The sequence below is a fragment of the Lipophrys pholis genome, assembly GCF_963383615.2.
Source record: "Lipophrys pholis genome assembly, chromosome: 3".
In the NCBI taxonomy this organism is placed as follows: domain Eukaryota; kingdom Metazoa; phylum Chordata; class Actinopteri; order Blenniiformes; family Blenniidae; genus Lipophrys; species Lipophrys pholis.
The window spans coordinates 21,796,332-21,809,337 of NC_137627.1; the positions used below are offsets into that span (position 1 = coordinate 21,796,332).

General features: G+C 44.2%; 1 protein-coding gene across 2 annotated transcripts in view; it reads left to right on the forward strand.

The window, feature by feature from the left end:
- The window catches only part of hnrnpul1 (heterogeneous nuclear ribonucleoprotein U-like 1), an 18,392-nt gene continuing 5,386 nt past the window's right edge, over nt 1–13,006 (forward strand). The window contains exons 1-15 of one of the 2 annotated variants that reach the window (XM_080459550.1): nt 1–73; nt 546–795; nt 1,647–1,943; nt 2,470–2,680; nt 2,827–2,900; nt 3,681–3,820; nt 4,169–4,268; nt 4,402–4,514; nt 5,043–5,309; nt 6,214–6,336; nt 6,429–6,557; nt 8,558–8,726; nt 9,532–9,795; nt 10,039–10,190; nt 10,278–10,520. In XM_080459550.1, coding sequence (XP_080315676.1) covers nt 576–795; nt 1,647–1,943; nt 2,470–2,680; nt 2,827–2,900; nt 3,681–3,820; nt 4,169–4,268; nt 4,402–4,514; nt 5,043–5,309; nt 6,214–6,336; nt 6,429–6,557; nt 8,558–8,726; nt 9,532–9,795; nt 10,039–10,190; nt 10,278–10,520 — 2,502 coding nt within the window. In that variant the 5' untranslated portion in view covers nt 1–73; nt 546–575. The remainder of the gene's footprint in view (nt 74–545; nt 796–1,646; nt 1,944–2,469; nt 2,681–2,826; nt 2,901–3,680; nt 3,821–4,168; nt 4,269–4,401; nt 4,515–5,042; nt 5,310–6,213; nt 6,337–6,428; nt 6,558–8,557; nt 8,727–9,531; nt 9,796–10,038; nt 10,191–10,277; nt 10,521–13,006) is intronic. The other variant, XM_080459551.1, reaches the window with a different exon arrangement.

Below are 13,006 nucleotides of genomic sequence, written 5' to 3' on the forward strand. Positions count from 1 at the left end.
AGTCGGTAGGGGGCAGTAGCGACTCTCTCCATCTCACACGACGACGTTACCCGCGCGAGTCGCGTAAGAAGAGGTAGGCCTTGACACTATTTTCACAATATTATGCCTTCTTAGGTTATTTTAAACCCGAGCGTACAGTGCATTGATTGCAATAAGTGCATGTGCGTCTACAGTAGTGGTTTCCTTCTGCATGTACTTAATCGTTAAGCTGCTTCTTCTGCATCTGCTCTCGGTTTGTCCGCGAACGACAGGCTAGGAAGCTAACTAGCATTAGCCACGGAGCAACCGATTGAACCAAAGTACAGAAAAACATCGATTCTACTCACTATTTATGGTTGTGAATGCTCATAAAATGAAAGTCTTTATTATCGAGGGGTTTACGAGGTTTAATGGAGTGTGCACCCGCACGGTTGGTCCGTGCAGAGCTCGTCCCGCGGTGGTAGCTTTAGCCTCAACTGACTGAGACGCAAAGCCGCGCAACAGATCCCGATTTGAAAGTTCCGCCTACTGATTTCCCACGCTCTTTGTTTTGTTATTGTTGTCAGACAAGGACACTGCGAAGGCCCACTGCAAACATGAGTGTAGACGTGAAGAAGCTGAAAGTGAATGAGTTGAAGGAGGAACTCCAGCGCCGCGGCCTGGACACCAAAGGCCTGAAGGCGGACCTGGTGGAGCGGCTGACGGCCGCTCTGGAGGCTGAAGCCGACGGGGACGGGGCCGAGCAGGGCGACGATTTCGGCCAGGATGACTTCGAGGGAGGAAACGGGGATGGGAATGATGCACAAGAACAACAAGGTAAATCTCTCATTCTTCTTGTGCACTGACAAACGGAACGATTATTGCGCCGTGCAGCATTTAAAGCAGCCCATTTGCTTCACATTTGTATGGATTATCAATGAAACTTATTGTGGAACTTGTTTAATCTTTGAGTCTTGTGTACAACTCTTCCTTCTGAGTGTATGCTGCTGTATTTTCTCTTTCACACATAATCACATAATGGTATGAAGGCAGATTCTATTGGAGTGTGAAACATTTTTTTTCCTTGCCAATGTATGATGTTTTGGTCTCCTGAAATTATTGCAGTATGTTTCAATGTTTGTTAAATGTAATTGTAACTTGGTGCTGCTGTAGTCTTGTCCCAGGACTGCCTTGAAAAGGAGACCCTGCATTCTCAGTGGCACTTACCTGGTTAAATAAAGATTGATTAAATAATCATTAAAGTAAATGTTAATAGCAGATTTTCCCCCAATGCTTTTCAAAGTAAATGCTTTCTTTTCTGCATTGCCTTAGGCTATTTATAGTATTGTGAAAAACAAAACTATTCAGTAAACAATATTCAACTTGCCACATTGGTCTTCCAGCAAACACTCCATACATGTGAACCAAAATAATAAACAAATATGTAACAAATTATTCCCTCATCATTATGTGTTGCTAACCTACAATCAATAATTTCCTGACCATTCACTATCATTGAGCAGTTTGGTTTAATATTTCATGATATGTGCCTTCCAAAGGTGTTGTGTAAGAGAAAAAAAAATGAAAGCTCAAATACTTTAACATTGTAAGATGTTATCCATATTGTTCTCAATAATAAAAGCTAAATTAACAGCTAAATGCGCTGAATCTCAATTTTTCTTGTGCAGAACCAGCTGACGACTTCGGTGATGATGATGAGGATGCTGATGATGCTGAAGATGCTGATGATGGTGATGATGGTGACGATGTTGCCCTCCAAGAGGAAGATGAGGGAAGGGATTCGGGTGGTTACTATGAGGAAGAGGAGGCAGAAGTAGAGCCGGATGAAAGTCAGCCAGCTTCAGATTCAGGCCATAGCATGCCTGACTTCACTGCAGATGTGGATGTACAGAAACCTGAGGCGATGTCTGAGGAGGAAACCAAACCTGTGGTGAATGTGGAGCAGAACGCTGAAGACATACCAGGTCAGTTTCATCAGTACGAAACAAGGATTTTAATCAATGATTTGGGGGGGTAATGAGGAATTTCGAATGTCACGAAGGACCTGGAATGCTTTTTGAATTTTTTTGATTAGATTACATCGTGCACCATTGACGTTGTGAAGGTTTAGGTTTCATATTCTCACTTGAGTTTTACTTGATGTTACAGCCAAATCATCGATGATACATGATTTACCAATGAGTCTATAGAATGTGTTTGGTTGTTGGTTTGTTCAGCTGTCACAGCTTCTTTTAGGATAAGATGTTAGAAGTCATAAGAAAAAGTAGTCAAAATAAGTCACGGCAGTGCAGTAACCTATGGTAATTTGTATAAAAGTTAGCTTCCTGACACCTTTTCACAAATTATGCCTGATTTTCATAACTTCAGGTTATATAGAGTAGCATGTATGCTGTACAGTCAGCTTGGATCCATGAGTTTGACAACATAATCCCCAGATTATTGTTCTATACAAGTATTTTTCTTTATAGTTATATTTGTGTGTCATTTTAGAAATCAAGGTAGAGGTCAAAAAAGAAGATGATCCTGAACCACAAGGTGACAGACAGCCAGATGATCAAGGAACGGAGCAGCCGAACGAGCAAGAGGCTGCTGGCCAGACAGAAGTCAAAGTGGAAGGTGAGAGAGGTGGACAGCACGGCCGGAAGCGTCCCTACGAGGAGAACCGAAGCTATGGCTACTACGAACACCGTGAGGAGAAAAGGTAAAGTGATAATTGCGGTGATGTTTAAATATGTCATCTCGCAGCTGTTCTGAGTCGGCATGCTGATTCCAGGTGCTGACAACAGTGATAAAGTAAATTTGCAACTCTGAAGTTGTCAGTAAAAATGTTCACGGTTTGTTCTGCAGATCCCGAACACCACAGCCTCCTGCTGAGGATGAGGAGGAGAACATAGACGACACTCTTGTTACAATTGATACGTGTAAGTATTCTTACTTACACACATTGTGAGAAATGAAGGCACAGCTGTTCAGAACAGCTGGCGACCTCAATGGCTGTAAGCTGGTTGGCCCATTTTCTCAATGCTTTTGGTCAATATCTGTATTCAAGTGAGTTAATTTTAGACGTTGGTTCTCTTTCTCAATTAATGAAGAACAATATTTCACACAAAATAATTTCTTGACGATAGATTCTCTCCAGACATGAGTATTTGTTTTAAAGCCCTTGCAGTGCTGGTTTGCTATTGTAGTGTTTGACAGAGATTTGTAGATTTAAGGAGTTTTAACTACTGTAGCACAAATAAGACGATCATTCACCGATCCTCGTATAGCTATTGGATCAGCTAACGATCATATTTCTTAATCACTCAAACTCTGGATGGTCTGTTCTGCATAGATCAATCAATTTTAAGAAGGGATTCAAGCTTATTTGTACAGACCCATTTTTTTGAACTATGGATGACGGATGCTGTTACCCAATCATGCTTGCAAAGTAGATGATATAAATTCACATAACTTGGCAGATATTTGCTCATTATTTGGCTTTAGAGCGACAGATTAACTATGATTGCACTTTGTTTTGAATTAACAGGTCTTTTTTAGAGGCCAGAGTTTGTGCTCTGGAAACATTAGGTTTGCTTTTGTATAAAAATATGATTCAGGCAACAGGACTGTGTCTTAGAAGACGTTTCACGTCTTGAAGATCCTTTACTAACCGATACCCGAGCCCATGCATTGACTATTTTTTATTTTTTTTTCCTCAGATAATTGTGATTTACACTTCAAAGTGTCCCGGGATCGTTACAGTGGTTATCCGCTGACCATCGAGGGCTTTGCGTACCTGTGGGCCGGAGCACGCGCCACACACGGCGTCACCCAGGGACGGGTGTGCTATGAGATGAAGGTAATATACCAATGATGAAACCCTTTCTCTAGTCAGTAGCTGGTTTATAGACGGATGATTTCTTCACAGTCATGAGACAGCCGTGTTGATTATTCAGCCAGATTATCTGGGGAGGCACAAGTCAACTTGTCTTATACGTGAGTGGATGGAAACGTGTTAATCTGGACTGAGTGAAAATAACGTTTGGTGCTTCAGTTCTTGTTTGCATGGTGAACCCATTTAATGTTGAAAACACGTTCGAAAAAATGTTGCAATGCTTCAAAATTTTTGCAAATCTCATTTTCTCATCTTTGAAGCGGAAAAGTTCTGGTGTGGCTGATTTTATATTTCCCCCCACTTATTTCACAGATCAATGAAGAAATTCCAGTAAAGCACCTGCCCTCCAGTGAGCCAGATCCCCATGTGGTTAGAATTGGATGGTCCCTTAACAACTGCAGCACTCAGCTTGGTGAGAGAAAATCTTTCCCTGTGATTGATAATGTCTTCTGAAAAGCAAATATAAAGTTAAGACTTTCTAATCCCAAAATGTTTGGGGGGAAAAGAAAAAAAACCAGCCAAAAACTCTTGTCATGTTTTTTTAGGTGAGGAGGCCTTCTCCTATGGATTTGGAGGGACAGGAAAAAAGTCTGCTGACTGCAAATTTGCTGACTATGGTGAGAAGTTTGGTGAAAATGACGTCATTGGCTGTTACATTGTAAGTGATCATTCCATTTTCCTCCTTTCGATAATGATTCTAATTGATTTTCTTTTCTCATGATACACGTACTTGTTCAGCTTATTTTAAACAGTAATGTGTAATACCTTTAGGCAGGTGTGTTTGTAAGAGTGAAATTTATACCTCAACTAATGTCATCAGAAAATGCTTCAGACTTGTTTTGCGACAGAGGACACCAACCAAACATACAGCCCGTAACTATTGCTCATTGTAAACAACTCTGGGTCCTGGAGTGAGTGTGTAGCCCACACAGAGAGTGAAGAATGATTAAGCATTTGGAATGAAAAAGACGGCAGCTGTAGTGATAATTGATGCTGCTTCTTAAAGAAAATAAAAATAAATGATCAAATACTGATTTTCCTTCCGTTTCACACCTGCCTAGAATATTTACACTCTGCTGTATGCCAAATATTAATTTTCTTGTTTCCTTTGTTTTGCCTATGTAATAAACAGGATTCCAATGTTGGGTTGAACTGATGTTTGTTGTCTCCTTGCTCTTCGTTGCAGGACTTTGACAGTGGTGATGAGGTGGAGATCGGCTACTCCAAGAATGGAGTCTTCCTGGGTGTGGCTTTCCGAACAACCAAGGAAGCTCTTGCGGGGCGTGCCCTGTTTCCTCATGTCCTGGTGAAGAATTGCGCTGTGGAGTTCAACTTTGGACAGAAACGTGAGCCATACTATCCACCACCAGAGGGCTACACCTACATCCATAACCTGGAGATGGAAGACAAGATCAGAGGCACGAAAGGACCCGCCAGCAAATCCGAATGCGAGGTACAGCGACTGGTGGTTCAGTACTGATTAACATGGAGGAAAAATGTTTTGAGTCCTTGAGATTGAAAAGGAAAGCTCCCAGGCTAATTGTATTGTGAAGGTCACTTGTCATTGTTGGACTTACATGTAGTTTGTTAGAGAAGCTTCCTCGGGACTCACCTGAGCTTAACCAAGTGCCAAAAATGCAAACGAGCAACATTGCTTCACAGCTCCAAATGTGCCATGTTCATATATCATGTTCCTACTTCCTACCTGGAAACAGACGTGAGTGATTTAAATCATAGCCTCATTTGTGGACGTCAAGTATATTCATTGGAACTTGCTTTCCAGTGCCTTTATTGACCCTTGTTAGAGAAATGACTCCTCTGCATTTAATCATTGCATCTAAGAAGCAACTTGTAATTCAAACCATATCAGTACATACCACGCGGTACCACTTGGGGGCGCTAAATGTACCACGGCTGCTACACTATTCACCCACCATGGGGGGGGGGGGGGGCAATTTCTTCTGTATTTGGCTGACAGTGCAAACAAAAAGTCAAAAATTACTTTCTATTCACTTTATACCCCAAGGACATGTTATCAGTCCATTCAGCAAACACTAGATGGTGGGTCTCACACCTATGGGTCATTTAGAGTTGCCAACTAATGGAAACGTATAAAAAAAAAAAACTAGAGTTTCTGGAGAAAACACATAAAGACACAGAGAGACCGTGTAAACCCCACTGTGAGAGCCACTGGTTCAGGTTCTCTGGAAGAATGTTAAACATTACACCATAAGGCATTGCTCTCTGCCTTATTGTTGGAATATGTCTTAAACTACTTGAAATTGATGCTTTATACCAAGGTGGGTTAAATTTTGAAAAAGAAAAAACAATGAAATCTCAACTGGTTCTCCTTTTAGATCCTGATGATGGTTGGCCTCCCTGCTTGTGGAAAGACCACTTGGGCCATTAAGCATGCGGAGACTAACCCTGACATGAAGTACAACATCCTGGGCACAAATGCCATCATGGACAAGATGAAGGTTGGTTTTTCAGCACCACCCCCAAAGCATTCATACACATTCAGCCCCTCACTGCACTCGCACACAACCGGACTGACTTGCTTTTCCTGCAGGTGATGGGTCTGCGTCGCCAGAAGAACTACGCGGGGCGCTGGGATGTTCTGATCCAACAGGCCACCCAGTGTCTGAACAGGCTGATCGAGATCGCCGCACGCAAGAGGCGTAACTACATCCTGGACCAGGTACTGCCCCTCCAGCTACACCCTCCTTTGATTCTCACCACAGTCAGTCAATGTACCCTGATGATCACTCTCTCTCTAATGTACTATTTATTTATCTTTCAGGGGGTCTCTGTGTATAATAGAGTAGAAGAAGCTTTGATCACCCTCTTGTCACTTGCTTGTCACATGCTTTGTTAAACAAACTGATTAATGGCTCTCATAAGTGACAGAATATGTTATGTTTTCATCCTGCAGTATATTTTTGCACTTGCTATCTCTTGTCATAATACAGTATTGTTTGTCTTGTGAATTTCAACAATGTACAAGTAAACCATGACTATGTAAAGATGTTGAGAAACAAGTAATCTGACTGGTGAGTAAGAAAAACACCTTCTGTTGCTAATTTTAATAAGACAGAGTTGATGGCTTTTTTAAAAGCTATTTTGAAAGTGAGATACATGGAACTTTTGAGTGTGTTTTTTAATAAATTGACCCTGAAGGTAAGTACGGACTAACAGCTTTTGGATTTGTAGATACCTGTGGTCAGCGAAAGTGAAATAAACGGTAGGTGGGTCTGACTGGACTGGGTCTTTTTCTCTGGACTCTGTGAGTATGTGAAGGTAGGTTGTATCTGTCTGTTGTTGTCTAGAGTAGGACGAGAGCGTTGGGTGAAGATAAGGTAAGTGGAGGTAAGTGTCAGGGGGGACCCGCCAGGATAGGATGTTCTCGATACTGCATGAAAAGCTGAAGTCTTGTTAAACTAACCATTCTTTACAGTTGCTGTTACGACAGTGGGTTTGCTAATTACCAATGGATGGAAAGGTCTCATTGTTTAGTCATTATCCTTCTTGAAATGTGTTCCTCACTGATGAATTGTAAAATTACATGACTCAGTCATTTATAAAGATGGTTGCGTGAAGCGTTCACAGTTTGTCTCAAATGTTATAACACATGAAATTATAAAACTTCAGTTACTGTAGAAGGTGGTTTGTCCTTCTACAGCATCTACAGGTGGCCGCCTTCAAACGTTTTAAATAAATACCATGCAGACTTGCGTTAGTTTTCATGGAACTGGGAAAGTCGAACTCGGCATGATGAAGGGAAAAGTGTAGTAGTGTGTATACGCAAGCTTTAAACATAAATGTGTATTTTGTTCACAAGAATAGTGAAGCTTCAAACGTACAGACACTTTGCCAGAGCTCCATATACCAGTTATGTAAATTGTCAAACATCAGCCAGTTAACAGTTTCTGTTGAAATGTCACTGCGCACGGCCTGTTACTGCCTGAATTTCTGCTCAACACGTCGGAATTCCCAGAACAAGCGGAACACACTATTACTACTTAGCAGGTTGAGTATTGCACTGTAAATGAGACTGATTTAGGCTGCCATCTTTAATCGCAATGAATCATTTGTTTCAGTTGCTAATAAGCTGTTGGACATTCTTAGGTTTGATTTCTTGTGCTGTTTGAGTGACGATACAATACACGGGATCGTTGCAATGTGGTTGTGCTTGACAGGGACACTGTAATCTCGATGGAAAGTTTAAGTACTACATGATGCAATGAATGTTGATCTAACATTTTATAAGGCTGCAATTACTTCCATCATGTGAGGTAGAGTATATGTGTATGTCTCTGCCTCTCATTTGTTCAATCCTACCGTGCTGCATGAAGCTGTCATTGTTTTGAGTTAAATCACTTTTGAAAGAATTTCTTTTTATCGACCTGAAACTTGTTTATTCACATGAATGAAGGGTTTGTTCAGTTCACTGAGTTGTTGGGTCCCCCCGTTAATAACTAACATCCACCAGCAGTCGCTCTCCGCCACGGGCAACGGGCCGCGAGGTGAGTCTGTGGAGTGACGAGAGGCCACTAGTACCTCAGTAAAAACGTAGACTGACATCCGAGCCAAACCTCTCTCACTTCATTATTGCAGGGTTCCAGCTTCCTTCCACTGGAAAGCCATTACAAGTAAACAATAACAAACAAGCTTCTACTTCTTTCTTGTCACCATTGCTAGACAAATGTATATGGATCAGCAAGGAGACGAAAAATGCGTCCTTTTGAAGGTTTTCAACGCAAGGCTATTGTAATTTGTCCCACGGACGAGGATTTAAAAGAACGAACATTAAAGCAAACCAATGAGCAGGGGAAGGATGTGCCCGATCATGCTGTTTTAGAAATGAAAGGTAGGAACGCTGTGGAAAACCAATAAAACACCAGATCTACTTTTTACTTTTTCTATGTGTTGTCTCTAAAATCAAACTTGGAAAAGCCCCCCCCCCTTTCCCCTTTCCCCCCTCCCCCCTCCCTCCTCCCTTCCCCCTTCCCCCTTCCCCTCATCATAAGTCTTTGGCCAGATATCAGACCTGGACATTTTTTTTTGTAAAACAATCCACGTGAATTTGATTCTTATTTTTTTGCCCTCTACCTGCCATTCAGCCTCGTTCTGACGCACTGCAAACTGAGACCTCAGCCTTGTTGAGGTCGTGTAATGATACAGCTCATTTTACACAACTGCCTCTGAAAAAGGATTTTTTGCAAAACTTTTCATGCAGTTATCAAGTTTTTGAAAGTTGATTGGTAACACCAGTACATCAGCTGCCCTTGGTTTGCAGTGCCGTTTCCTCTTCTCACCTACCTTTAGTTTTCCTTTTTGTCCCCCTTCCCACCCCCTACCTGAAGTCTCCTCCCTCTCCTGTGTCTGCTTCAACAAACGTCTCCTCCATGTTCCCCTGGAGGAGACGTTTGTTCCCTCTTACCCCGTCATGCTTTCAATATCTGCTCAAAGTTTCTCTGATTTAAACTGCCCCTGCGTCATAGTAATTGTGTTTCATCTTGTTTTTCGGTGGTGTGGCTCCTCTGGTCTTCACTACAACCCCCCGCCCCTCTCTTTCTTTCTCTCTTTCTCCCTGCTTCTCCATCCGTCTCTTTGTTGGATGGGCTGTCTCTCTCTTCTCCCCATTCCCGCGGTCACACCTGTCACTCTCCAAGCCAACTTCACTCTGCCCGAGGCTTGCGACTTCCTGGAGGCGGTGACGTACGTTGAACTGCAGGGCGATGAGGCTGAAAAGCAGCTGAAGCAGTACAATGAAGAAGGCCGTAAGGCCGGCCCGCCGCCAGAGAAGCGCTTTGACAACAGGCAGGGCGGCTTCCGCGGCCGCGGCAGCAGTAACTTCCAGCGGTATGACAGCCGCGACAGTTCCCGCGGCAGCTACCAGAACCGCAGTGGAGACGGAGGCAGCGGATACAGAGGAGGTGAGACAAACACTGATCACTGTTGGTTCTTTTGAAAGTAGTAGTAATGGTAACTCTTTTTGTTATGAGGCTAAGCCTTTTTTTTTCTTTCTTTTATTACATTTTAAAACGTATTTACCAATTCCAGAAGATTAAACCATATTTTGTTCTTTGACACAATCACTTGATTTTGAATAAGTTGTCGTAACATGTCGTACATTACCCTGCACAAATCACTGTTGATGCGTGAGGTTTATTTTGCAGGCTATAATCGTGGCAGCTACAACCAGAACCGGTGGGGCGGCAGCAGCTACCGCGACGGAGGCTCCGACAATCGGGCCGGATACAACCGCAGCCAGCCATCGGGGGGAAGCTACAACCGCCCGGCTCCATACAACAAGGGAGGATACAACCAGGTACTTCATTTTAACGTTGTCTGTGCGGGAAAACTCATACTGGGAAGAAAATTGAGCTAAATGTCATATTTTGTGTCTGGACATCAGCAGGGATACAGCCAGAGCTACAACCAAGGGTACAACCAGGGCAACTACAACCAGAATTACTACGGTAACTACAGCCAGTACCCGGGATACAGCCAGAGCTACAGCCAGACGCCTGCAACTGGACAGACCTACAACCACCACCAGCAACAGCCACAGCAGCAGCCGCAACAACAGCAACAGCAGCAGCAACCGCAGCAGCAGCAGCAGCAGCAGCAACAGAGCTACAACCAGCAATATCAGCAGGTAATAAAAGAACTGCTTTTACACTTTCTTTCTTCTTCTTTTTTGTGCACACACATTTCAAATTCATATTTGGTATCGTATTGTGAAATGTGCATGTATCTTAAAAAGCCATTCTGAAGCTGGAACCCCCCGGATATTTAGACGAAACTTGAGTACCTGGAGAAGACACAAACAAACGGAGAACATGCAAACTCCACAAAACAAAAAGCCCCCCGAGCCACAATTGAACTGGAAATATTGGGACATATGGAGTGCTAACACAGGATTTACACATAGGCGCGATGTTCCGAATATCGTTTTCAGTCATTCATGGCACATTCGAATCGTGATTCAACGCATCTGAATAGGATTCATAATGAGGCGTGTTAGTTTGTGACATTGTCAAGAATCGCCTCGAATTCGTTTGCAACTAAGCGTGCTGATTAGTTGCGATGCATATTAGAGCGTGACAGCATTCATAATGTATTCTTGATGAATCTCGGAGCCCATACTGTTGCGCATCATCACGCATTGACCCGGAACTACAAATCCTGTTTTCTGTCACGCTCACGAATGAAAGAAAACCCAGCTGCACAGCGTTGGTTTTCATTTCAGCGATATGCTAAAGTTGCAAAGTCATGCCAAGTCCCGACCCAGACCACAGCCTGCACCGCAGACGCCTGCTGATGATGATGATGGTGATGATGATGATGATGATGATGCTCTCCAAGACGCTCCTGCAATTGTTCTTCCTCCTGCTGTTGTTCAGGACAACGAGTCTGAGCCAGAGGAGCCAGAGGACAGCGACATGCGGCCAGTCATCTCTCCTCCTCCTCCTCCTCTTCCTCTTCCTCTTCCTCTTCCTCCTCCTTATCCAGCCTGGCGGAAGAAGCCGCCCGCTCCCCGCGTTGTAACAGGCTTCACCGAGGAGCAGAAAGAGGAGGTGATACTATTTCTGAAGGCCAACCCCTGCATATATTCTAAACGCCTGGCTGGCTACAAAAAAGTGCAGAAGAAAGACTTGTTGTGGGAGCAGCAAGCCCAGTTGATGGACGTGCCCGCTCAAGAGCTGAAGGTGTGGTACGACTCCATGCGTACCCGCTTGGGCAAATTGAAGAAGGCAGTGGTCGTGTCTGGCCTGTCCACTGACCAGTTCACCCCCACAGAGGCGTGGATATGGAAACATTTTCAGTTTCTCACCGAACACATCGCCACTTCGACTCGCCGAAATATGGCCAGTTTAAAATCTCCTGTGGAGTCGAGGGACCAGGAGCCGCAGCGACCACAACCTAGTGCCGGCCTTGGTGATCGTCCGTCGGATCCTGAGCCACCCAGGTCAAGCACACCAGCTCCGGTGACATCCTCGGTACCCCAGTTGCCCCAGGTGCCGCGGGCGTCCCAGTTGCCCCGGGCGTCCCAGTTGCCCCGGGTATCCCAGGTGCCCCAGGCACCTCAGGTGCCCCAGGCGTCCCAGGCACCTCCAGCGCCCCAGGTGTCCCAGGCCGAATCAGGTGCGGTGTTGAACCTGCTGAAACAGTTTCTACAGAACCAGACCTCTAAAGGTGCCAGCTTTGGTATGCTGGTGGACAGGATTCTGGACGACCTCCCAACTCAACTCCGGCGGGTGACAGAGAGTCGACTCCTTTCCTTGTTGCACGAAGCTCAGGACGAGGGAGAGAGACATCGCCAGTCTCTGTTGTGTCCTCCTCCTCTACAGCAAGCGCTGCATCAGTCGCAGTCCATGTCAAGAATTCCCAATCCGTCTGAGAGCACAGCCCCGATGTCAGGTGCCCCTGACCTGTGGCACATGTAGGACAGGGAAGGGACGGGTGCAGCAGCAATTTCCCAGCTACGGTGCAGTCAGGACCCAGTCCACTCAATCACACCTGCAAGACTTCTTCCTCCGTGGGCGTCCTCCATCTACTTAGACTTTCAGCAGTCTGCTGGCCCATTTGGATAGTCTGTCGAGCCAGAGGCCGGATGACTAGGGTGATGCTCTGGACGTTTACACGTACCCGGGTATTTGAAAAAAAATTATATTTCCCTGTGTTTGGGCCTTGCATTTACACATAAACGCAGCTACGGCTCGTCACAAACGATGATTGCTGAAATCTCCGCCCACAGTGAAGATCTGGATAAAACCTGTCTCCAGTTGCATCTAAAGGGGGGGAGGTGGAGATTTACATCAAATTTTTGTGATGTCATGTTGTTTTCCAGGACTGTGATTGGCTATCATGGCTTCATGCGTCTCGTTACACTGCCCCCTACAGGTTTGGTATGCTCATAGTAGCTCCGAACCAGGTGTATATGCAGGTCCATGTCAATAAAGATTTTTTTGTAAAAGTAGAGGGGGAAATATCAGTTTTTGTAAAAACCCAGGTACATGTAACTCAATGAAAGCTGACATGTGTCAACTGTAGTGCCAAAATCTTTATGTGCTAATTTAAATTTATGACCATTTATATTCTTATTTCTGGTAAACAAAGATTCTGTTCCTTGTTACAAAG